This window comes from Benincasa hispida, chromosome 3 (assembly GCF_027475165.1).
Source record: "Benincasa hispida cultivar pf3 chromosome 3, pf3_genome.v1.1, whole genome shotgun sequence".
In the NCBI taxonomy this organism is placed as follows: domain Eukaryota; kingdom Viridiplantae; phylum Streptophyta; class Magnoliopsida; order Cucurbitales; family Cucurbitaceae; genus Benincasa; species Benincasa hispida.
In genome coordinates, this window is record NC_143480.1 from 57,937,901 (window position 1) to 57,963,389 (window position 25,489).

General features: G+C 33.8%; 3 protein-coding genes across 3 annotated transcripts; 1 reads left to right on the top strand and 2 right to left on the bottom strand.

Annotated features, from left to right (window-relative positions):
* Positions 1–1,122: 1,122 nt before the first annotated feature.
* LOC120073898 (uncharacterized) lies at positions 1,123–2,991 on the bottom strand. Its single transcript, XM_039026808.2, has 2 exons — positions 2,154–2,991; positions 1,123–1,452 (listed from the first exon to the last, which is right to left on the bottom strand). The coding sequence occupies exons 1-2, from the start codon at positions 2,805–2,807 to the stop codon at positions 1,291–1,293; spliced, it is 816 nt and encodes a 271-aa protein (XP_038882736.1). The 5' UTR covers positions 2,808–2,991; the 3' UTR covers positions 1,123–1,290.
* Positions 2,992–12,434: 9,443 nt separating this feature from the next.
* On the bottom strand, positions 12,435–13,410 carry LOC150037411 (uncharacterized). The gene is made up of 2 exons (XM_090311992.1): positions 12,546–13,410; positions 12,435–12,442 (listed from the first exon to the last, which is right to left on the bottom strand). The coding sequence occupies exons 1-2, from the start codon at positions 13,408–13,410 to the stop codon at positions 12,435–12,437; spliced, it is 873 nt and encodes a 290-aa protein (XP_090168118.1).
* A 9,762-nt stretch (positions 13,411–23,172) lies between these two features.
* On the top strand, positions 23,173–24,998 carry LOC120074205 (uncharacterized). The gene is made up of 2 exons (XM_039027256.2): positions 23,173–23,957; positions 24,659–24,998. Exons 1-2 carry the CDS (start codon positions 23,304–23,306, stop codon positions 24,818–24,820), a joined length of 816 nt encoding a protein of 271 aa, XP_038883184.2. The 5' UTR covers positions 23,173–23,303; the 3' UTR covers positions 24,821–24,998.
* Positions 24,999–25,489: the final 491 nt, after the last annotated feature.

A 25,489-nucleotide genomic window follows, 5' to 3' on the forward strand; every position in this document is an offset into this window, starting at 1 on the left:
TACGTTAATCTAATTTTTTTTTTCAAAACGCTATTTGAATTTTAAAACATATTAATTTAAATTAATAAACAATTTGAGATTTGGGGGAAAAAATACACTTTATTATTAATTTTTTTAATTAGAGTTAAACACACAAATACTTGAGATTCAAAGTGTTTAGAAATTTTATGGACAAATTGTCCATCAATATATTTTTATTAGTTTTCTTTCTTCTACTACTTGTTGGATAATGTTATTAACGTGTATTTGAATTATTTGCACAATTTTTGTTGTTCGAGTACAATACTACTTAATACTATTAAAATAATAGTGAAATTAAGTCCATAATTTGCATATATAGATTTTGCTACTATTAAAATCATTGTAGGACCTCATGCATTCAATTGAACGCTATGGTACGTATATAACTTTACCCATATATGGCTTGTAGACCTACTAGACCATACTAGACCATGCTTTGCTGAAGTGAAACCTTAAACACGATTTGGTATTACAAGTTCAAATGTAAAATGGATGAGTTGTGCATTTTAAGCCTAAAGCAAAAGTTCCACAAAAAAAAATTTTAAAAAAAACATTTAACATATTGAACAGTCCAATGACTGAATTTTCAATCAGTTTTTAATAGAATCAAGTAAAAATAGTCCTAATCAATAGATGAACACCAATAACTTTTGAGATTATATCTTAATCTCGTAGAATATATGCGTATTGACTAAAAAGACCCTTCTAAACTGTTGCATTCGACAAAACATCCACTATTAACATTAAATCAAAATTACATAAATAACTAGTACGATTATCCATTTGTTTAGCTACACATATGGAACTACTGCATTTCAATAGAAAATTAACTTCAAAGAAACAAATACAAAATGATGTAATCAATAATCGTTATGAACAAAAGAAAACCCAAGGAAATGAATCAATTGTTAATGAGGATCTAACCCACATCACATCAAATGTTTTAAGAACATAATTGTCGAAACCAAATACACATGGATAAGATGTTACAACTATTCCATCTTATTAACCATAAATTCTTTCTTAGCTTAGTTTTGTGCACTCCTAAAAAAGTCATCTAGCCTTTAAGATGGGAAATTTTGTCTTCTCAAGAAAAATTAGTTCTTTCAAAATCAAGCTTTATGCCATTGAATCCAGAAACAAAAAACAGAGTCAAGTACCCATAAGAAATAAATAACACACTATCCTTGAACTTAAAAGCATATACTATAGAGTTGTCCTAACAAAAACATTCTTCTCTTTTCCATTCAAAACATACCATACGCAGGCTTAAACATTAACCCTCTCAGGATCCTCCAACAACAATGCTTTTACGGTCGGTTTAGCCAACAGATCGGTGTGCTCTTGGAATGGAGATTTGGTGAAGCGGGTCTCCCTCCAGAACTCGGGTGTCAGGAAACCATATGTTTTCAATAGACAATCAAAGGTGGCCTGCAAAAAATCAAAACATTAGTAACGACGGACAAAATTATATCTGACTGACTTACATACAGACACAAATTGAGCACTCCAGTTCAAGTTCAAGTTCAACATTAAGAAATATAATGCACACAAACCATCTGTTCAACTGACTAAATTTCATTTCCGGAAAAGAAACCTTGTATCAATAGCTGTTCATGTACCAACTATTTGCATACAATTTCACTAGCAATTCATTCCATGTGATCAATCATAAGAAATACTTGAAATTCTCTCATTTATGTACTCCAAACAATAACTTAACTACTCCAAAACTGTTTTGTATTTAAACATTGCACTCAAACCGAATATCTTACAAAACCCAACCCAGTACACTGATTTAGACATAATTATTCCAGATTAAACTATCCACGACATTCAACAAGAAAAAATAATGTAGCAAGCTAAAAATACAAAACACAAGTGAATTCCACAAAAGAATACACACAACACAACACACAATCAGAGAAATCCAAGAAACGAACAACTCAGATCAGTAACATATATCCATAATCATCCAAGATTTCACAAGGTTCGCCCAAGTATAAATCCGAATTTCAGAATGTCCCCAAATGACAAAACACAACATATTATAATGATAATAGACACCTAAAATTCCAGTGATATATAAAACAGAACAGATGATATAGATATTTCATCATACTACAATATACCTTCACAAAGTTTCCAAGCGTCTTAGTGGATCCCCTGGAGGAAGTGAAAACATCCTCAATACCAGCGAATTGAAGCACCTTCTTGGGAACCCTAGCAGCAACAATACCAGCACCACGAGGAGCAGGGACCATACGGACGGTGACAGAACCACACTTTCCGGTGACCTTGCAAGGAACAGTATGAGGCTTTCCGATCTTGTTACCCCAATAACCCCTCCTAACAGGGATCACCGACAACTTAGCCAATATAATCGAACCACGTATTGCCGTAGCCACCTCTTTGCTGCACTTAACTCCCAATCCGACATGGCCATTGCCGTCACCAACAACAACGAAGGCCTTAAACCTAGTCCTCTGCCCGGCCCGAGTCTGTTTCTGCACAGGCATGATCTTCATGACCTCATCCTTGAGGCTGGGGCCGACGAGAGTATCAACGATCTGATGCTCCTTGATTGGAAGAGAGTGGAGGTAAATCTGTTCAAGTGATTGAATCTTACCTTCCTTGACGAGACGGCCAAGCTTGGTGACTGGAACCCACTTCTCCTCTTCGTCACGGCGGCCAGCACGACGGCGTCCACGGCCACGGTCGCCACCACGGCCTCTACCACCGAAGCCTCTGCCGAAGCCGCCGCGGTCTCCTCCTCTTTCAGCCATGATTAGGGTTAGGGAAGAAACGGCAGGGGAAAATGAGAGAGATTGGAAGTTGGATAGCGTAAGAGGAGGAAGAAACCCTAAAGAAGGAATTTATAAATGGCGTTATTGCGAGTTAGGGTTTGATGTGGTTCGCTTTTCGGGGTGTTTGGATACAGGTTTGAAATGAACCGCTTTCGGCCCAAATCTGGTTCAGGCCCATCTTAAGAATCCGAACCGGTCCAGTCCATGAAAAAGATGGTTGAGTTAGCCCAAATAATAGGCCCATAACTATGAAAATATGGATTAGAGTGTTTCAGCTTAGAGATGGCGTTTGTTTTGGTCTTCTCTTAGTGGAAACTGATTTTACTTTATATTTCTATTTTTTAATTTGGTTCATTTTCGTCTTTGTATTTTTAAAATATTCATTTTGATCTTTATATTTTAAATTTTGGTTCATTTTGATTTGTATACTTTTAAAATGTTCGTTTTAGTTTTTATTCTTTCACCTTTAATTCATTTTGGTCCTTGAACTTTAAAAAAATTATTATCTTATTCCCTTAAAACGAAATATAAATGAAAATGAAATGACCAAAATGATCACTTTTAAAAAAAAATGAAAGAATCTTAAAGTACATTGATCAAAATGAACTAAAATTACGCTAAAATGAACATATTGAAAATATAGGGACCAAAATGAACAAAAACCAAAGGTACAATGACCAAAATAGTATTTAAACCTTTTCAAATTGTTGAAATCATTTTTATCACTTTAAAAATCACTATGAACATGTCTTTAATTACACAAAATAAATTTAATATTTAATTTTGTACTTTAAATACAATTTTCATATCATCAAAATTGATTTAAGTGTATGTTCGATAGTTATTTTGAGATCGTTAAAATCATTTATGTTATGCTCAAAATCACTCCAAAACACGTCTTTAGTCACTAAAAATTAATTTAATATTTAACATTTTTAATTGCAATTTTCGTATCATAAACAAAAAACGAGTACAACAACTGTGGTTGGAGGATTCAAACCACAAACTTCGTGATTACTAACGCACTTGGACTCGGATACCAATTAAGCTACACTTACTTTGGCTCATATCATCAAAATTGATTTTGAATAATTAAATACATGTTTTAGTGTAGTTTTAAAAATGACAAAAGTAGTTTTAACCATTTCAAAATCCCTCTAAAAAAATGTCCCAAAGTATATTTTAAAATGATTTTGAAAACAACAAAAGAGTGATTTTGACGACTTTAGAATCATTCTCAAACATACACTTAATCGTCATCTTTGACGGTTCTCTTTGCTTCATTTCTTCTGTAATTTGGTACGTAAGATGCATATGTAACTCCTTTGTATGACCATTCATTTTCAGATGATCTTAAATGACTTTTTCTATTAAAAAATTGAAGCCCAAAGCTACAAAGTTTTGTGGAGAATTGCATCGTGTAGCTAATTTAAGTTAGACTTTAGTATCTATGTCATCACTCTTTTAAATATAGCAAATATGGAAAAATAAATAAATAAATATTCAGATTGCTAAAATCACGTGTTTTCTAGAGATTTTTTTTTTTTTTTTTAGAATGTGTGATATTATTATACAACAACAAGGGGAATCCCACAGTCCGATCAAGACATCAAAGCAACAAAGCACAAACAAAAACAGGACAAGAAAACCAAAACAAAGCCAAACAGGATAAGACCAAAATAAAACCAACACGAAAAACGCAAACATGTAAACCACCAAGAAGAAAGGCAGAGAAAAGAACCCAAAACCCCACAAACAAGGGGCAAAACATAGAACAACAAAAGGAAAAAACATCCGTACACACTAGATAAGACCAAGAAGGTCAACCCGCCAGGAAGTAGCATGAGGACGAACTGTAGAGACCATAAGGTGAACCAGAGCAGACACCGACCTCGGTCGACTTCCATGCAGGCGCCGATTACGCTCCTGCAAGATGTAGAGATTTTATTTTTCTTTATTCTAAAACTACCCTCATAAATATCCCCAATCTTCAGCATATAATTCTTTCTCTCCTATAGTTGATTGATTCTCGATTTTGCTCGTTTACAATTGGTTTCGATTTGGAATTTCTCAACTGCAGATTTCGATTTCGACTTGCTCGACGGGAGTTTTTTTAAGTCGATTTGTGGAGGGCTTTTGTTCCATTTTATTGTTTGTTGAAATTCGTCTGTTGGTTTGCTCACCTTCTCTCATTCTAATAGGTTTGTTTTCAAAATCTACTGGTTTCAATTTTAAAGAGATTTAGGAGATTTCTTATGCGAATTTGTGGTTTCGATTGTGATTTTGTCTACTGGTTTCGATTTCATTTTTCTTTTTGTTTCAAAATTGCCTTCTCTGTTTGTAGTTTGATTTAGGTTTCTTTTGGTTCATCTGATTTCAAATTGTGGTTATTGTTCATCTGGATGTCTCTGTTATTTTTGTTACTTTGAATACTGTAGTTTCTCTTGTATGTGGTTGTTGCAGTTGATGATTTTGAATCCCCTTTTATATGGAGTTTATTGTGTAGACGGTAGATTTCAATTGGAAGTAATGGATTGTTATAGAAAAATTGCAGATGGATCTGATTGAATTTCTTAAATGTTTTGATGTATATAGTTTTATAAAATGGGAGAAAATTCTACGTATAGAGAAATGTGTTTATAAGCTCAATTTTGAAAAAACAAATATCAATAAGTTGATATATACAATATCAAAGTGGATCAAATAAGCTTGCATATTTAATATCAAATTATAATATTGTATAAGTCGTACAATTGATTTACCCAAATATATCGTTTAAGTTACGAACATCAAATAAAGAAATTAGAAAAGAATCAAAAAGCAATTATATCAATACCATATTACATAAAGTGGTATCATATGAAGATATGATCCAAGAAGCAAATCTTGATGCTTCAAAGAATCAAGAACTAGTTGATGACGACAGTAGGTATGAGATTGAGAAATTTGATGACAATGGCATTGTAATTGTGTTGGCGTTGGTTTAAACTTTTGTTGTTTTTGTTTTCTAACTCGATATTTGAATATTGTTATTAATCGGAAAGAAATCACAAACCACTTAGTATCAAATAAAAAACAAATAGCAACCATATAAAATTACAAATTACTTAGTGTCGAATAGTAATCAAATGACAATCTCAAATTACTTAATACCAAATAGCAATTGCATGATAATCAGATAGCAATCAAAGTACTTAGTATCAAATAACAATGGAATATTAATTAAATAGCAATGCTTAGTATCAAATAACAATTAGATATTAATAAAATAATAATCAGTAACATATAGTAATTAGATAGTAGTCACATAGCAATTGATATCATTGGCAATCAGAGACGAAGTGATTTATACGTCAAAACAATGTAGTGGGGATTTTTCAAATTTTAATTGTGGAAAATGCTTGAAACGCACGATTAAAAAGAATTGTTGATAATATTCCTAGTAAGTATAAAATAATAATCAATATCAAAGAGTAATCAGACAGCAATCAACATCATTAATAACATCGTCAAATAGTAATCAGGCAACAATAAAATAGAAATCGGTATCAAATAGTAATTAATCAACAATCAAATAACCACTGACATCTTTGACAATTAGTATCATACTGTAGTAAGACAAGAATTAGATAGTAATCAGTATCATTAGTAATTGGATAACAATAAGTATCAAATACTAATTTAACATCAACCAAATAGTAAACAATATCATTAACAAATAATATAAGATAACAATCAATATAAAATAACAATTCGACAACAATTAGATAGTAATTAATAGCATTAACGATCAAATCGACAATAAGATGCAATCATCAGGTTTGACTATGAAAGCATTTTGGTCATTCGGCTATTTCAATTAGGATGGACTTGTTATTTTGCCATTTAGTGCAAAATCTATATATGCAAACTACGGACCTAATTTCACTATTATTTTTTAACAATCTTGCAACTACGCAAATTTCATACACAAATACACCCATTGACTATCCATTTCTACGCTTGCTATCATCGTATTCTAAAAAAATTTTTTTAAAAAAAAAAAAAAGTATTAAATTGTATTGTACTCAAACAACAAAAATTGTGCAAATAATTCAAATACATGTTAATAACATTAACCAACAAGTTGTAGAAGAAAGAAAACTAATAAAAATATATCGATGGCCAATTTGCCCATAAAATTTTTGAACATCTTGAATCTCAAGTATTTGTGTGTTAACTCTAATTAATTAAAAAAATAATAATAAAGTGTATTTTTTTCCCCCAGATCTCAAATTTATTTGTTTATTAATTTAAATTAATATTTTAAAATTCAAATAGCGTTTTGAAAAAAAAAAATTAGATTAACATATTTTATTCACCTACATTTTAGATTTTGGTTGATTGTCATTTGGTTATATCTTTAATTATTATGGAAACTACATCTTATTTTTTCAATTTTATTACACGTGGGTATTTTAGTGAGTTGACTATTTTACACAAATGTGAATTTTGTAATTGGCCATTTATATGAACAAACAACTATTTAACTATTTAGAAATAAAATTTATTTTAAATAACAAAACTGCTACAAATATTTACAATTGATAGCAAAATATCACATGATAAATGATAACTCGTAAAAATACGAGTTATTGTAGTCTTTTTTTTAGAATTATGGGGGCTGATAAGTAGAAAATACGGTGATAATACTTAGAATTCATGTAAAATTGAGTTTTGCGTCGATCAGCACCTAAATCCTCACTAACCCCGCTACTATGCGTTATTCCGTGCCAAAGTGCCTATTTTTTTAGCTATCGCAGGAATCAAAATGCATGCATTGGAAATGAGCACGTGCAGGCAAACACATGCGCTGAAATCAAGTTACCGCAAAGATGAACACCTGCATCGATCACATGCGTCCAACGCATGGAAGTTGCGTTCGACGCATCAAAGTTGCGGTGATCAAGCAATTGCGATGGTCACTTAGAGATTGCGGCCACAGAATGATAGCCATAATAGAAGGAGGATCGCAAGATGGGTAGGACGCATTGATACTTTGGCTAAACTAAGCTCGGATGCATACCTTGGGAGTGTCGATAAGATAAGGCGATGTGACAATACCCATACCGTGACAAAAGTAGCAGTGAGCCATACCTTCATCATTACAGCTGTCGGCGAGACATTCATTTTGAGACATCCGAGTTCTTGCCTTATGGAAGTTGCTTGTGATCACAGATGAGAGCATGAGCGAGATTTCTAGTGAGGATTCTTCACCTCCATAATCCATTCCGATTGACAACTGGAGCTTTCGCTGGAGATAGAGCACGAGAGAGACTTCTCCATCATTCATCCATGGCACCATCAGCAACCTTGACGCGCTACAAATAACTAAATAATTAAATAAATATAAATAATTTAACATTTAATTAATTAATTAATTATAATATTATTTTAATATAAAATAATATTATTTTTCCCACTTGTCCCAATTTTTCTAAAAAAAACGATATGAATCCCTATTCATATAATTAATATTTAAATCATATTTAAATATTATAATTAACTCTATTTGTCCGTTTAATTCGTAATTAAACGTCGATATATCGTATATATCTGATTTTCATTCCTTAAGCCAAGATTTGAACGGTTCAAACTCATTCACCACATTATATAATATTTTAGTCCATTTATGAGCTATTAGAGGGACTTAATGGACCTACAGATCATGAGATCCAACGATCCAAAATTAACCGGCCAAACTCTTTAACCTAGTTAACCAACATTCGTTAACTAACGGGACACTCCACTAAAGCGCGTAGCTGCATTCTTCTCATTGTAGATATATTTGTGTCCATTTGATATAACCGTCAACGATAAGTCAATCCTTTACAGGTCGTTCATAACTTCAGTTGGGTCAATTATCATTTACCTCTGAGTTACATCTTTTCTCCTTAAGTACCATTGTCCCTCTAATGAACAATTGATTTAGGATCTAATCACTAAATCCATTCCTTCTCGGGCCAGTGAGAGGATGGGGCCTCTTGTTCAAGACCCGGGAACAACACTTAAGAGAACAACCTTTCTACTATCCCTAAGTTGGGTAGGAGTGAATTCCGTCTTGCAAATTCTATGTCCCCAGCTATCTACCCAGTCTTATCCCTAAAATAGGAGGAATATTGAGCAACGTTATTGAGCTTACTCTCACCTATGTAGATCAATGGATAATTCTGAATAAACAGGAGTTCATAGATAGCTCAAGATTCAAATCAAGTTATCTAGGTCATCATTAAGTGAAATTAATCAGTGTTTATGTCTCCACATAAAGTCCAAGTACTCATAATAATAGCCAAGGGTTCGTAGTTAATTGGATTTAGAGTTAATAAACAATTAATTCACTTGAATAACTTCATATATACTAAAATTCACTTATTTATAAACACTACGAGTTTTAGGACATACAACCAACAAACTCCCACTTGGACTAAAACTCCTAGTGGGTTACAACAAAGTTGAGTACAGTAAGAGAAATCTAAATATAATAAACTAGGGCATCCCATATCTACAACTTTAATTTCTCCCACTTGCCCTATTTATTCTACTCATAGTCCCAAACTCTTCAGGTGGCCCTAAAAAACAGTAGCTGGGAGGGCCTTTGTAAATGGATCAGCAATGTTGTGCTCAGATGCTATTTGTCTCACAATAACGTCTCCTCTTTGCACAATTTCTTTGATGAGATGGTAGTTGCGCTCAATATTCTTTCCGCGTTTATGGCTTATTGGTTCTTTGGAGTTCGCTACTACCCCACTATTATCACAATGTAAAGTGATTGGCAGATGCATGTCTGGAACAACTTCTAGATCATTTAGGAACTTCCTAAGCCATACTGCTTCTTTGGTTGCCTCGCATGCAGCAACATATTCTGCTTCCATTGTGGAGTCGGCAATGCAGCTCTGCTTAATACTTCTCCATACTACTGCTCCTCCGTTAAGAGTGAATATCGATCCCAAAGTAGATCTCCTTGAGTCTATATCGGTTTGAAAATTGGAATCAATGTATCCGACAAGGATCAGATCCTTATTTCCATACACAAGCACGTAGTTCCTCGTTCTCCTTAGATACTTGAGGATATTCTTAACGGCAGTCCAATGTACAAACCCGGGATTGGACTGATACCTACTGACAATTCCTACTGCAAAATATATGTATGGTCGGGTACATAGCATTGCATATATCAGACTCCTGACAGCTGATGCGTAGGGAACTCGTCTCATATCCTCAACCTCTTGAGGTGTCTTAGGATATTGTTCCTTTGACAAATGTATTCCATACCTGAAAGGTAGAATACCTCTTTTGGAATCCTGCATCTTAAACCTAGACAACACTTTGTCTATATAAGACACTTAAGACATAGTTAGCGTTTTGTTCTTGCGGTTCCGAACTATTTGGATCCCGAGAACATACTGAGCTTCTCCCATATCTTTCATTTGAAATTGAGTTACTAGCCAATTCTTAATGTCAGTAAGGTATCCTACATTATTTCCAATAAGTAAGATATCATCTACATATAGACAAGAAATGCTACAGTGGAGTTGATGATCCTTTTGTATACATAAGGTTCATCAACATTTTGTTCAAAGCCATAAGATTTGACTGCAGCATCAAATCTCATATTCCAGGATCTAGATGCCTATTTTAATCCATAATGGATCTATTCAGCCTGCAAACTTTTTGCTCCTGACCCTGTTTTATGAACCCTTCTGGTTGGACCATGTAGATATTCTCTTCAAGATTGTCATTTAGGAAGGTAGTCTTGACATCCATTTGCCAAATTTCATAATTATAAAAAGTGGCAATGGATAAGAGTATCCTTATTGATTTTATCATAGCAACAGGTGAGAAAGTTTCTTCATAGTCTACCCCATCTACCTGGGTATAACCCTCTGCTACTAATTGGGCTTTATAGGTCTGTAACTTCCCCATATAGTCTCGTTTACATTTGTAAATCCATTTACAATTGATAGGTCTTACCTCATCAGGTTGATCTACAAGTTCCCAGACTGAATTGAAGTATATAGACTCCATTTCGAGGTCCATGGCTTTAACCCACTGATCTCGATCAACATCATTCATTGCCTGTTTATAGATCAAAGGATCTTCTAAGCCATCATCAGGTATGGTGACTTCGGTTTCAGCTCAACCTATATAGCGGTCAGACTTTCTAACAACCCTCCCACTATGTCGAGGCTCTCTCAACTCTTGAGATGAACGTGATAGACTAGATGTGCTTGGTCTATCAGCAACTCTTGTTGATTGGTCAATTTGATCAACAACTTTTGTTGATCTATCTGTAGCATTTTTTGAAATCTCTTATAATACTAGTTTACTACGGCTTATGATAACGTATGTGGTCTTCCTTTAGGAATGTGGCATTTGTTGATACAATTACCTTTTCATCTTGAGGATCATAAAATAGCCCACCTCTCATTTCTTTAGGGTATCCTATAAATAGGCATAATTTTGAACGACGTTCCAATTTTTTAAGATTTTGCACCAACACATATGTTGGGCAACCTCATATCCGGAAGTGACGTAAACTAGCTTTATGCCCTATCCATAACTTATAAGGCGTTTCTGAAACACTCTTAGAGGAAACATTATTCAAAATATAAACCGCGGTCTCTACTACGAATCCCCAAAACGAGTTAGGCAATGATACGTAACTCATCATCGAACGAACCATGTCTAACAAGGTTCTGTTTCTTCTTTCAGATACACCGTTCTGCTATGGCGTACTAGGTACAGAGAGTTGAGACTTAATTTCATGTTCTATCATATAGTCCTGGAATTTTAAGTCCATATACTCTCCACATCGATCAGATCGAAGTGTTTTAATAGTTTTACCTAATTGGTTCTCAACCTCGATCTTAAATTCCTTGAACTTTTCAAGGGTTTCAGATTTATGATTCATTAGGTAAATATAACCGTACCTTGAATAATCATCAATAAAGCTGATGAAATATTCATACCCTCATCGAGCCTTTACATTCATTGGTCCACAAAGATCTGAATGCACGAGTTCTATGGGTTCTTTGGCTCGAAGACCTTTTCCAGAAAAAGATCTCTTTGTCATTTTCCCTCGAGACAAAACTCACATGGTGGTAGAGAGTTATCTTCTAACTTGTTTAGAAGTCCATCTTGACCAATCTCTCAATCCTATTAAGATTAATGTGACCAAGTCTTAAGTGCCAAAGATAAGTATTTTGAGAAATGCGTCGCCGTTTTGTTTGAGTTTCGGCTGTTTTAAATATTTCAGTATTATAAATAGCCTTAACTCTGGTTGGTTTTAACTTATATAAGTTATTATTTAAGTTTTCAGAACAAATTTGTACACCTCTTTTAGTAATGAACGCTTCATTAATTTCAAAAGAAACTTTGCACATATGTTCAATCAAACAAGAAATAGATATTAAATTCCTCTTACAAGAGGGTACATACAAAACATTTTCTAAGTATATATATCTATTTCCAAAAAATAACTTTACATCTCCCACTGTCAAAGCTGAGATGAGCTCCCCTGATCCAACCCGAAGAGTTATCTCACCATCTCCTAGTTGTTTCCAGGAGCTAGTTTCCTGAAAAGAAGAACAAATATGATTAGTGATTCCTGAATCCATATTTAAGTAGAATCGTTATTCTCTACTATGCATGTTTCTAGAACCAGTAATTCGTATTTACCTTGATTCTCTTTTCCAGCCTTCTTATCGACAAGGTACTTTGGGTATTTCCTTTTCCAGTGCCCATCACCGTTGTAGTAGAAACATTTTCCTTTCTCTGCAACGGGCTTTTTGCCTTTTGCAATTATAGTAGGAGGTGTTTTCCCTTTCCCTTTTCCTTTCTTCTTCTGAATACCTTTATTCTTTGGGACAGATTTATTTCCAGAGGTAGATCCCTTTTGGAATCTCTTTTTTGAGGTAGTAGCAACATTTACCTCTGCCTCAGAACCCTTATTTTTCAATAAGGACAGGTAAATCTGTAACTCATTGAGAAGAGTGGTAAGATTATAATCTATTTTGTTCATCATGGCGTTAGTTCTGAACTGGAAAAAGCTCTTCGAAAAAGACTCCATGATGAACCGTACTTGGCTCTTCTCGTTCATGACAGCCCCGTTTACTTCCGCGATGTTGAAGTGGACCATCATGTCCAGAACATGTTCCCTAACATTCGTTCCTTCTTTCATCCGGCAATTGTAAACATATTTGATATCATCATGCATAGCCGAGGAGGATGGTTGTCCAAATAGGCCTTGCAGTGAGTCCATGATCTCCTTAGCGGTGATAATTTTTTCATGCTTTTTGGATAGTATATCTAATATACTTGCCAAAATATAGACTTTGGCTTTTTCATTAGCCTTAGTCCATCTGTCATGAGCATCCCGAACAGTTCGGTTCGCGTTCTGAGCAGAAACTGGAGGACATTCCTCCGTTAAAACAAACCTCAGATCATCGATAACTAGTATAGTGTTTAAATTAGATTTCCAAGTTCCATAGTTATTGCCGTTAAGTTTCTTGGAAGCTAATAGTTGAACTATAGATGTACTCATTGATGAAAGAAATGAACAAGTTTAATTAGTGAATTTACTCTAAATTTTAATCCAATTGATTTAGCAAGTAATAATGTACCCATATTTCATTATCTATTTTGCAATGATACTTCAGTGAGTCAGAATGACCCCTACCGAAGGGCAGTCGACCACTCATTCACTGAATCAAGATACTCTTGACTAAATACTAATACCAAAATAACTCTTATTCTTATAGTATTTAGTTATCGTTTCTTTGGTCAAGAACTTTACTAATACTTAGTAAGTCTTGTAAGTGTATACCCTCCATTTTCGAATCACAAAGATTAGAATCAAAACAAGCCCTCGAAGGAGAAACAATTGCATGAAAACGGACCTAAGTAATTCTATCCATTTCTGGAGTTCACGGAGTTCTGAATCCTATGTTACAAACCCTCCGAAGGGATAGGCGCCTATAAACGGCAAGCAGGTGCAACATAGGAATCTCATAGTGTGACCTAATAGAAGAGACTGTAGGATGTGTTGACACACACCCTTCACACACTTACTATGAACTACTTCCCTTATTCACCTTGTTATTGACCCATGAAAACACTTTCTGAAGGGAGGTTGCCCAAATAGAAACTCGAAGCCGAGCATGGGATCTCACGTTGTGAACTCTTAGGGACGTGAGAGCTAATGATAATGTATCGTATACATTATTAATCTCCCACTAAAGAGTCTGTAATTTTTCCGAGATTTATCGAGTTGTAATTTGGCCAAATTTCGAAGAGTACCGAGAAGTGCTCATGAAGAAGGGAAACATAGCAGAATTTTTTTTTCTTTTGGTTGAACTCACGGGAAGAAGAAGAAGATGAAGTTGACCGGTTCAACCTTTTTTGGACCGGTTCAACCCTATTTCAGCCGGTTCAACCCGTTTTCGAGGTGTTTCAAGCCGATTCAAGCTGGTTCGAAGTGTTCGGGACTTGTTCTAGCAGTTTTTTTAATTATTATTGTAATAATTTAGGTTTTTACTTGCTAAAAATGCCAAAATTGGTCCAATTTAGTGTGTTTTAAATTTATTTATGCATGAATGTATGTTTAAGTAATTTACATTTATTTGTGCATATAGTATGCCATATAGACTTAAATCCCCACCATAGGATAAACATGTTTCATGCATTTTATGTATGTTATAAATGTTATAATGTATTTTATTCATGATTATTTTAATTTCATGAGTGTTAATATAATTAGTTATATTAATTGATGAAATGTATATATATGTTATGGTTTTTTGAATTGTTTATTTTATAATTGTTATAAAATAAATTAGAATTTTAAAATCTATAACAAAGATAATTGCATGCTCACCTAGGGTAAAACCGGTGCAACTCAAATCAACCTCTTTTAATAGTTAAAATTAGGTCGATATCTTGTAAAATTATGTTTACAAAACTCACCCAACAAAACCCTGTCTAAGGCTGGAGGTATTTAAGTTGACAGTTTATGGAACACCTCCTACCTGGGATAGAGTTGGCGTCTGAGTTGAGTTAACCCGATTTTATGAGCATGCGAGAGCGGTGTAAGGTGACTTAAAATGATTTCAATCACTTAAACATCATAGGTTAAATTTTGTAAATAAGTGAATTTTAGTACATATGAAGTTATTCAAGTGAATTAATTGTTTATTAACTCTAAATCCAATTAAACTACGAACCCTTGGCTATTATTATGAGTACTTGGACTTTATGTGGAGACATAAACAGGATCAAGTTCGAGTAAGTAGCCTAAATAGTCTATAGTACATGGATCAGGTTGGGTACCTCTTCCTGGAGACACTATTGAATACAACCCGCTTCATGATTATTACAAATGTTGTAAAGTGTCATAAATGAAGTGATCCTGATTTGTTCATGTAAAGACATGTGAGCGGGGGTATTCTACATAATAAGATTGTGTAAGACTGACCCTGAAATAATCACTGTTACGTATTAACACCATTTATGATTAACATTGATTAATTTCACTTAATGATGACCTAGATAACTTGATCTGAATCTTGAGCTATCTATGAACTCCTGTTTATTCAGAATTATCCATTGATCTACATAGGTGAGAGTAAGCTCAATAGCGCTACTTAATATTCCTCCCATTTCAAGGATAAGACCGGGTAGATAGCTGGGGACATAGAATTTGCAAGACGGAATTCACTCCTACCCAACTTAGGGATAGTAGAAAGGTTGTTCTCTTAAGTGTTGTTCCCGAGTCTTGAACAAGAGGCTCCATCCTCTCACTGGCCCGAGAAGGAATGGATTTAGTGATTAGATCCTAAATCAATTGTTCATTAGAGGGACAGTGATACTTAAGAAGAAAAGATGTAACTCAGAGGTAAATCGGTAATTGACCTAGCTGAAGTTATGAACGACCTGTGAATGATTGACTTATCGATGACGGTTATATCAAATGGACACAAATATATCTACAGTGAGGAGAATGCAGCTACGGGTTTTAGTGGAGTATTCCGTTAGTTAACGAATGTTAGTTAACTAGGTTAAAGAGTTTGGTCGGTTAATCTCAAATCGTTGGAGTTCATGATCTGTAGGTCCATTAGGTCCCTCTACTAGCTCATAAATGGACTAAAATCTTAGATAGTGTGGTGAATGAGTTTGAACCGTTCAAATCTTGGCTTAAGGAATGAAAATCAGATATATACGATATATCGACGTTAATTACGAATTAAACGGACAAATAGAGTTAATTATAATATTTAAATATGATTTAAATATTAATTATATGAATAGGGATTCATATCCTTTTTTTTCAGAAAAATCGGAACAAATGGGAAAAATAATATTATTTTATATTAAAATAATATTATATTTATTTAATTGATTAATTAAATATTAAATTATTTGTATTTATTTAATTATTTTTTGAAAAATAAAAATCAATTTCAATTCAATTTTTGGAAATTCATTGAAAATTGATTTTAAAATGGATTTTTGATGATTGGATTTTCTTACTAACTAAGCTATGAGCTTGGTTGTTTTCTTCACAATTAATCAACAAATTAACCATTTTGTGTTGTCAAATTTTGATGCAATTGGATTGCATATTATTCTTTAATAAATAGAGATGATTTTGGCATAAAAATGGTTAAGAATTTTGTGAAATTAAAGGTTAATCTTGCAAAATTCAATTGATTGTTCATCTTCTTCCCAACCTTCATTCCTTCTCAAATTCACCACAAATTTGGATCCCACCATCCAATCTAAGCCTAGAGAATAGTAGAGAAGACTCTTGTGGTGGTCTACAACCACGTGGTGCTGAAATTCATCAAGAATTGAAGGAGAATTTGGAGCTTCAAAGGTAAGTGTTCTTGAAACTTTGTTTTTCCTTTTTAATTGCATGTTTAATCCTCTAAATTGAGCATCTTAGAGTGAAAATTGATCAAATCAACTTCCACTACATGCTCATTTATCCTACAATTACTATCTATATCTATCACATGGTAGACATAGGTAGTCCATCGTTGTTTATCGAGATCTATTGTTGGTTGGAACATGAGATTAGGAATGATTGGAATGATGTGCTTTGTTGCGTTGGACTGTGGGGTTTGAACGCATCCATGCATTAGACATGGCTTAAACTTACGCGTTTACACCCATGCGTCGAAGGTCATGTGTCGGAGTGAAAATGCACTAATCTAGTATGCAATGACCGCGCGTTCCTATCACAAGTTTTCTTACACTCGCGCCAAGCATAAGGCGAGCACAAGTTTCTAGGGTAATCCGAGGTCGAACATAGGGACTTGTCACTCAATAATGCTTAGTGAAGTAATGCGTTTGAGGCGATGAATAAAAATAAAAAGAAGTTGAATGAATTTACATGCTACTCCTCCTCCTAACTAAACAGGTTGAGTGATGAAAGATATGCAATGAGAATAAGTAGAGGTGCAACAACTTTTAACGCGTGGTAATGTTCATGATATTAATTGCTCGAGAAATCCCAGCTCTCCATACTAACGCATCGCACCTCTCGGTGTTCAGCCGTATGCTTATATCTCTATAATGTATAGGAGCGTCGAGCTTAAGTTTGTGCCTATCTCTAGGAACAACGCATACTTTGCTTTAATGTGTTTCACTATTCACCCTTTCAGGCTTCTAGTTGCGGCTAAGTAGCTCATGGGCAAGCCTTGCAACAGCTTATAAACAAGTGTTGCTACATCCTCACATTTAAGCAAAGAAGATTAACTCACTATACTCGCACAACTTACACCTCTCGATGGGTTGTTACATGCTTCCTATCTCTAGGCTACACGATTGAGTATGTGATTGCCTTTAATAACCAAACGATGGAAGTGAATGATGATAAAGATAAAGAAGATGAAGAAGATGGTAATGAAGGAATGAAGATATGCATTGATTACACAATGAATTAACGTCTTAAATCAGAATGCAATACAATACTATGGTAAGGAAGAGAAATGGAAGGTTCAGATGAAAACAATCTCTTGCTTTTCCTTTGTAGCGCGTCAAGGTTGCTGGTGGTGCCATGGATGAATGATGGAGAAGTCTCTCTTGTGCTCTATCTCCGGCGAAAGCTCTGGTTGTCAATCGGAATGGATCATGGAGGTAAGGAATCCTCACTGGAAATCTTGCTCATGTTCTCATCTGTGATCACAAGCAACTGCCCTAAGACAGAAACTCGGATGTCTCAAAATGAATGTCTCAAGGGCTATTTATAAAGCTGGACGCCGACAGTTGTGATGATGAAGGTATGGCTCACTGCTACTTTTGTCACGGTATGGGTATTGTCACATCTCCTTATCTTATTGACACTCCCAAGGTATGCATCCGAGCTTAGTTTAGCCGAAATATCAACACGTCTTACCCATCTTGCGATCCTCCTTCTATTATGGCTATCATTCTGTGGCCGCAATCTCTAAGTGACCATCGCAATTGCTTGATCACCGCAACTTTGATGCGTCGAACGCAACTTCCATGCGTTGGACGCATGTGATCGATGCAGGTGTTCATCTTTGCGGTAACTTGATTTCAGCGCATGTGTTTGCCTGCACGTGCTCATTTCCAATGCATGCATTTTGATTCCTGCGATAGCTAAAAAAATAGGCACTTTGGCACGGAATAACGCATAGTAGCGGGGTTAGTGAGGATTTAGGTGCTGATCGACGCAAAACTCAATTTTACATGAATTCTAAGTATTATCACCGTATTTTCTACTTATCAGCCCCCATAATTCTAAATAAAAGACTACAATAACTCGTATTTTTACGAGTTATCATTTATCATGTGATATTTTGCTATCAATTGTAAATATTTGTAGCAGTTTTGTTATTTAAAATAAATTTTATTTCTAAATAGTTAAATAGTTGTTTGTTCATATAAATGGCCAATTACAAAATTCACATTTGTGTAAAATAGTCAACTCACTAAAATACCCACGTGTAATAAAATTGAAAAAATAAGATGTAGTTTCCATAATAATTAAAGATATAACCAAATGACAATCAACCAAAATCTAAAATGTAGGTGAATAAAATATGTTAATCTAATTTTTTTTTTTCAAAACGCTATTTGAATTTTAAAATATTAATTTAAATTAATAAACAAATAAATTTGAGATCTGGGGAAAAAAATACACTTTATTATTATTTTTTTAATTAATTAGAGTTAACACACAAATACTTGAGATTCAAGATGTTCAAAAATTTTATGGGCAAATTGGCCATCGATATATTTTTATTAGTTTTCTTTCTTCTACAACTTGTTGGTTAATGTTATTAACATGTATTTGAATTATTTGCACAATTTTTGTTGTTTGAGTACAATACAATTTAATACTTTTTTTTTTTTTAAAAAAATTTTTTTAGAATACGATGATAGCAAGCGTAGAAATGGATAGTCAATGGGTGTATTTGTGTATGAAATTTGCGTAGTTGCAAGATTGTTAAAAAATAATAGTGAAATTAGGTCCGTAGTTTGCATATATAGATTTTGCACTAAATGGCAAAATAACAAGTCCATCCTAATTGAAATAGCCGAATGACCAAAATGCTTTCATAGTCAAACCTGATGATTGCATCTTATTGTCGATTTGATCGTTAATGCTATTAATTACTATCTAATTGTTGTCGAATTGTTATTTTATATTGATTGTTATCTTATATTATTTGTTAATGATATTGTTTACTATTTGGTTGATGTTAAATTAGTATTTGATACTTATTGTTATCCAATTACTAATGATACTGATTACTATCTAATTCTTGTCTTACTACAGTATGATACTAATTGTCAAAGATGTCAGTGGTTATTTGATTGTTGATTAATTACTATTTGATACCGATTTCTATTTTATTGTTGCCTGATTACTATTTGACGATGTTATTAATGATGTTGATTGCTGTCTGATTACTCTTTGATATTGATTATTATTTTATACTTACTAGGAATATTATCAACAATTCTTTTTAATCGTGCGTTTCAAGCATTTTCCACAATTAAAATTTGAAAAATCCCCACTACATTGTTTTGACGTATAAATCACTTCGTCTCTGATTGCCAATGATATCAATTGCTATGTGACTACTATCTAATTACTATATGTTACTGATTATTATTTTATTAATATCTAATTGTTATTTGATACTAAGCATTGCTATTTAATTAATATTCCATTGTTATTTGATACTAAGTACTTTGATTGCTATCTGATTATCATGCAATTGCTATTTGGTATTAAGTAATTTGAGATTGTCATTTGATTACTATTCGACACTAAGTAATTTGTAATTTTATATGGTTGCTATTTGTTTTTTATTTGATACTAAGTGGTTTGTGATTTCTTTCCGATTAATAACAATATTCAAATATCGAGTTAGAAAACAAAAACAACAAAAGTTTAAACCAACGCCAACACAATTACAATGCCATTGTCATCAAATTTCTCAATCTCATACCTACTGTCGTCATCAACTAGTTCTTGATTCTTTGAAGCATCAAGATTTGCTTCTTGGATCATATCTTCATATGATACCACTTTATGTAATATGGTATTGATATAATTGCTTTTTGATTCTTTTCTAATTTCTTTATTTGATGTTCGTAACTTAAACGATATATTTGGGTAAATCAATTGTACGACTTATACAATATTATAATTTGATATTAAATATGCAAGCTTATTTGATCCACTTTGATATTGTATATATCAACTTATTGATATTTGTTTTTTCAAAATTGAGCTTATAAACACATTTCTCTATACGTAGAATTTTCTCCCATTTTATAAAACTATATACATCAAAACATTTAAGAAATTCAATCAGATCCATCTGCAATTTTTCTATAACAATCCATTACTTCCAATTGAAATCTACCGTCTACACAATAAACTCCATATAAAAGGGGATTCAAAATCATCAACTGCAACAACCACATACAAGAGAAACTACAGTATTCAAAGTAACAAAAATAACAGAGACATCCAGATGAACAATAACCACAATTTGAAATCAGATGAACCAAAAGAAACCTAAATCAAACTACAAACAGAGAAGGCAATTTTGAAACAAAAAGAAAAATGAAATCGAAACCAGTAGACAAAATCACAATCGAAACCACAAATTCGCATAAGAAATCTCCTAAATCTCTTTAAAATTGAAACCAGTAGATTTTGAAAACAAACCTATTAGAATGAGAGAAGGTGAGCAAACCAACAGATGAATTTCAACAAACAATAAAATGGAACAAAAGCCCTCCACAAATCGACTTAAAAAAACTCCCGTCGAGCAAGTCGAAATCGAAATCTGCAGTTGAGAAATTCCAAATCGAAACCAATTGTAAACGAGCAAAATCGAGAATCAATCAACTATAGGAGAGAAAGAATTATATGCTGAAGATTGGGGATATTTATGAGGGTAGTTTTAGAATAAAGAAAAATAAAATCTCTACATCTTGCAGGAGCGTAATCGGCGCCTGCATGGAAGTCGACCGAGGTCGGTGTCTGCTCTGGTTCACCTTATGGTCTCTACAGTTCGTCCTCATGCTACTTCCTGGCGGGTTGACCTTCTTGGTCTTATCTAGTGTGTACGGATGTTTTTTCCTTTTGTTGTTCTATGTTTTGCCCCTTGTTTGTGGGGTTTTGGGTTCTTTTCTCTGCCTTTCTTCTTGGTGGTTTACATGTTTGCGTTTTTCGTGTTGGTTTTATTTTGGTCTTATCCTGTTTGGCTTTGTTTTGGTTTTCTTGTCCTGTTTTTGTTTGTGCTTTGTTGCTTTGATGTCTTGATCGGACTGTGGGATTCCCCTTGTTGTTGTATAATAATATCACACATTCTAAAAAAAAAAAAAAAAATCTCTAGAAAACACGTGATTTTAGCAATCTGAATATTTATTTATTTATTTTTCCATATTTGCTATATTTAAAAGAGTGATGACATAGATACTAAAGTCTAACTTAAATTAGCTACACGATGCAATTCTCCACAAAACTTTGTAGCTTTGGGCTTCAATTTTTTAATAGAAAAAGTCATTTAAGATCATCTGAAAATGAATGGTCATACAAAGGAGTTACATATGCATCTTACGTACCAAATTACAGAAGAAATGAAGCAAAGAGAACCGTCAAAGATGACGATTAAGTGTATGTTTGAGAATGATTCTAAAGTCGTCAAAATCACTCTTTTGTTGTTTTCAAAATCATTTTAAAATATACTTTGGGACATTTTTTTAGAGGGATTTTGAAATGGTTAAAACTACTTTTGTCATTTTTAAAACTACACTAAAACATGTATTTAATTATTCAAAATCAATTTTGATGATATGAGCCAAAGTAAGTGTAGCTTAATTGGTATCCGAGTCCAAGTGCGTTAGTAATCACGAAGTTTGTGGTTTGAATCCTCCAACCACAGTTGTTGTACTCGTTTTTTGTTTATGATACGAAAATTGCAATTAAAAATGTTAAATATTAAATTAATTTTTAGTGACTAAAGACGTGTTTTGGAGTGATTTTGAGCATAACATAAATGATTTTAACGATCTCAAAATAACTATCGAACATACACTTAAATCAATTTTGATGATATGAAAATTGTATTTAAAGTACAAAATTAAATATTAAATTTATTTTGTGTAATTAAAGACATGTTCATAGTGATTTTTAAAGTGATAAAAATGATTTCAACAATTTGAAAAGGTTTAAATACTATTTTGGTCATTGTACCTTTGGTTTTTGTTCATTTTGGTCCCTATATTTTCAATATGTTCATTTTAGCGTAATTTTAGTTCATTTTGATCAATGTACTTTAAGATTCTTTCATTTTTTTTTAAAAGTGATCATTTTGGTCATTTCATTTTCATTTATATTTCGTTTTAAGGGAATAAGATAATAATTTTTTTAAAGTTCAAGGACCAAAATGAATTAAAGGTGAAAGAATAAAAACTAAAACGAACATTTTAAAAGTATACAAATCAAAATGAACCAAAATTTAAAATATAAAGATCAAAATGAATATTTTAAAAATACAAAGACGAAAATGAACCAAATTAAAAAATAGAAATATAAAGTAAAATCAGTTTCCACTAAGAGAAGACCAAAACAAACGCCATCTCTAAGCTGAAACACTCTAATCCATATTTTCATAGTTATGGGCCTATTATTTGGGCTAACTCAACCATCTTTTTCATGGACTGGACCGGTTCGGATTCTTAAGATGGGCCTGAACCAGATTTGGGCCGAAAGCGGTTCATTTCAAACCTGTATCCAAACACCCCGAAAAGCGAACCACATCAAACCCTAACTCGCAATAACGCCATTTATAAATTCCTTCTTTAGGGTTTCTTCCTCCTCTTACGCTATCCAACTTCCAATCTCTCTCATTTTCCCCTGCCGTTTCTTCCCTAACCCTAATCATGGCTGAAAGAGGAGGAGACCGCGGCGGCTTCGGCAGAGGCTTCGGTGGTAGAGGCCGTGGTGGCGACCGTGGCCGTGGACGCCGTCGTGCTGGCCGCCGTGACGAAGAGGAGAAGTGGGTTCCAGTCACCAAGCTTGGCCGTCTCGTCAAGGAAGGTAAGATTCAATCACTTGAACAGATTTACCTCCACTCTCTTCCAATCAAGGAGCATCAGATCGTTGATACTCTCGTCGGCCCCAGCCTCAAGGATGAGGTCATGAAGATCATGCCTGTGCAGAAACAGACTCGGGCCGGGCAGAGGACTAGGTTTAAGGCCTTCGTTGTTGTTGGTGACGGTAATGGCCATGTCGGATTGGGAGTTAAGTGCAGCAAAGAGGTGGCTACGGCAATACGTGGTTCGATTATATTGGCTAAGTTGTCGGTGATCCCTGTTAGGAGGGGTTATTGGGGTAACAAGATCGGAAAGCCTCATACTGTTCCTTGCAAGGTCACCGGAAAGTGTGGTTCTGTCACCGTCCGTATGGTCCCTGCTCCTCGTGGTGCTGGTATTGTTGCTGCTAGGGTTCCCAAGAAGGTGCTTCAATTCGCTGGTATTGAGGATGTTTTCACTTCCTCCAGGGGATCCACTAAGACGCTTGGAAACTTTGTGAAGGTATATTGTAGTATGATGAAATATCTATATCATCTGTTCTGTTTTATATATCACTGGAATTTTAGGTGTCTATTATCATTATAATATGTTGTGTTTTGTCATTTGGGGACATTCTGAAATTCGGATTTATACTTGGGCGAACCTTGTGAAATCTTGGATGATTATGGATATATGTTACTGATCTGAGTTGTTCGTTTCTTGGATTTCTCTGATTGTGTGTTGTGTTGTGTGTATTCTTTTGTGGAATTCACTTGTGTTTTGTATTTTTAGCTTGCTACATTATTTTTTCTTGTTGAATGTCGTGGATAGTTTAATCTGGAATAATTATGTCTAAATCAGTGTACTGGGTTGGGTTTTGTAAGATATTCGGTTTGAGTGCAATGTTTAAATACAAAACAGTTTTGGAGTAGTTAAGTTATTGTTTGGAGTACATAAATGAGAGAATTTCAAGTATTTCTTATGATTGATCACATGGAATGAATTGCTAGTGAAATTGTATGCAAATAGTTGGTACATGAACAGCTATTGATACAAGGTTTCTTTTCCGGAAATGAAATTTAGTCAGTCGAACAGATGGTTTGTGTGCATTATATTTCTTAATGTTGAACTTGAACTTGAACTGGAGTGCTCAATTTGTGTCTGTATGTAAGTCAGTCGGATATAATTTTGTCCGTTGTTACTAATGTTTTGATTTTTTGCAGGCCACCTTTGATTGTCTATTGAAAACATATGGTTTCCTGACACCCGAGTTCTGGAGGGAGACCCGCTTCACCAAATCTCCATTCCAAGAGCACACCGATCTGTTGGCTAAACCGACCGTAAAAGCATTGTTGTTGGAGGATCCTGAGAGGGTTAATGTTTAAGCCTGCGTATGGTATGTTTTGAATGGAAAAGAAGAGAATGTTTTTGTTGGGACAACTCTATAGTATATGCTTTTTCAAAAAAAATCAAAGTTCGTTTTAGAATTTGTCAAAAAAATTGTTGTAATTGGAAATGAGCACGTAGATAAATTGTCAAAAAAAATCAAGAATTCATGTCAAATTTCTTTTGTTGTAGATATGATTTCCGAAAAAGAGATGTTCCACTTATCAACCGAAAACATAAACAAAGTTCGTTTTAGAATTTCTCATTCCGTAGATAAAAATGGACTTTGGAAACAATTTATCTTACTATTGAAAAGGTTAGTAAAAACATTGAAGAAGGTTGACACTAACATCATCTTCATCAGCAAAGGCACCCCAAAAACAAGATCTTAAAAGGCTGGGCCTTTCTAAAAAATGAAAGTTGGAAGGGATCATTTTTATCAATTTTTGAAGGTTTTCCAACAACAGTATTTTCTAATTTGAACCAACGTTTCCATCCAAAACTTATTAGCATATCAAAATGTTTTCGAATGGTTTGGGGTATTTTTTAAATTTTTAAGAAGGTATTTGGGGTAAAGAGACGATTATTATAGTCCCAAGTATACTTGAGTTATCATCATAGTTGGACTGTAGATTATTTTAGTTTGTTTATAATAATATGTTCTTGAG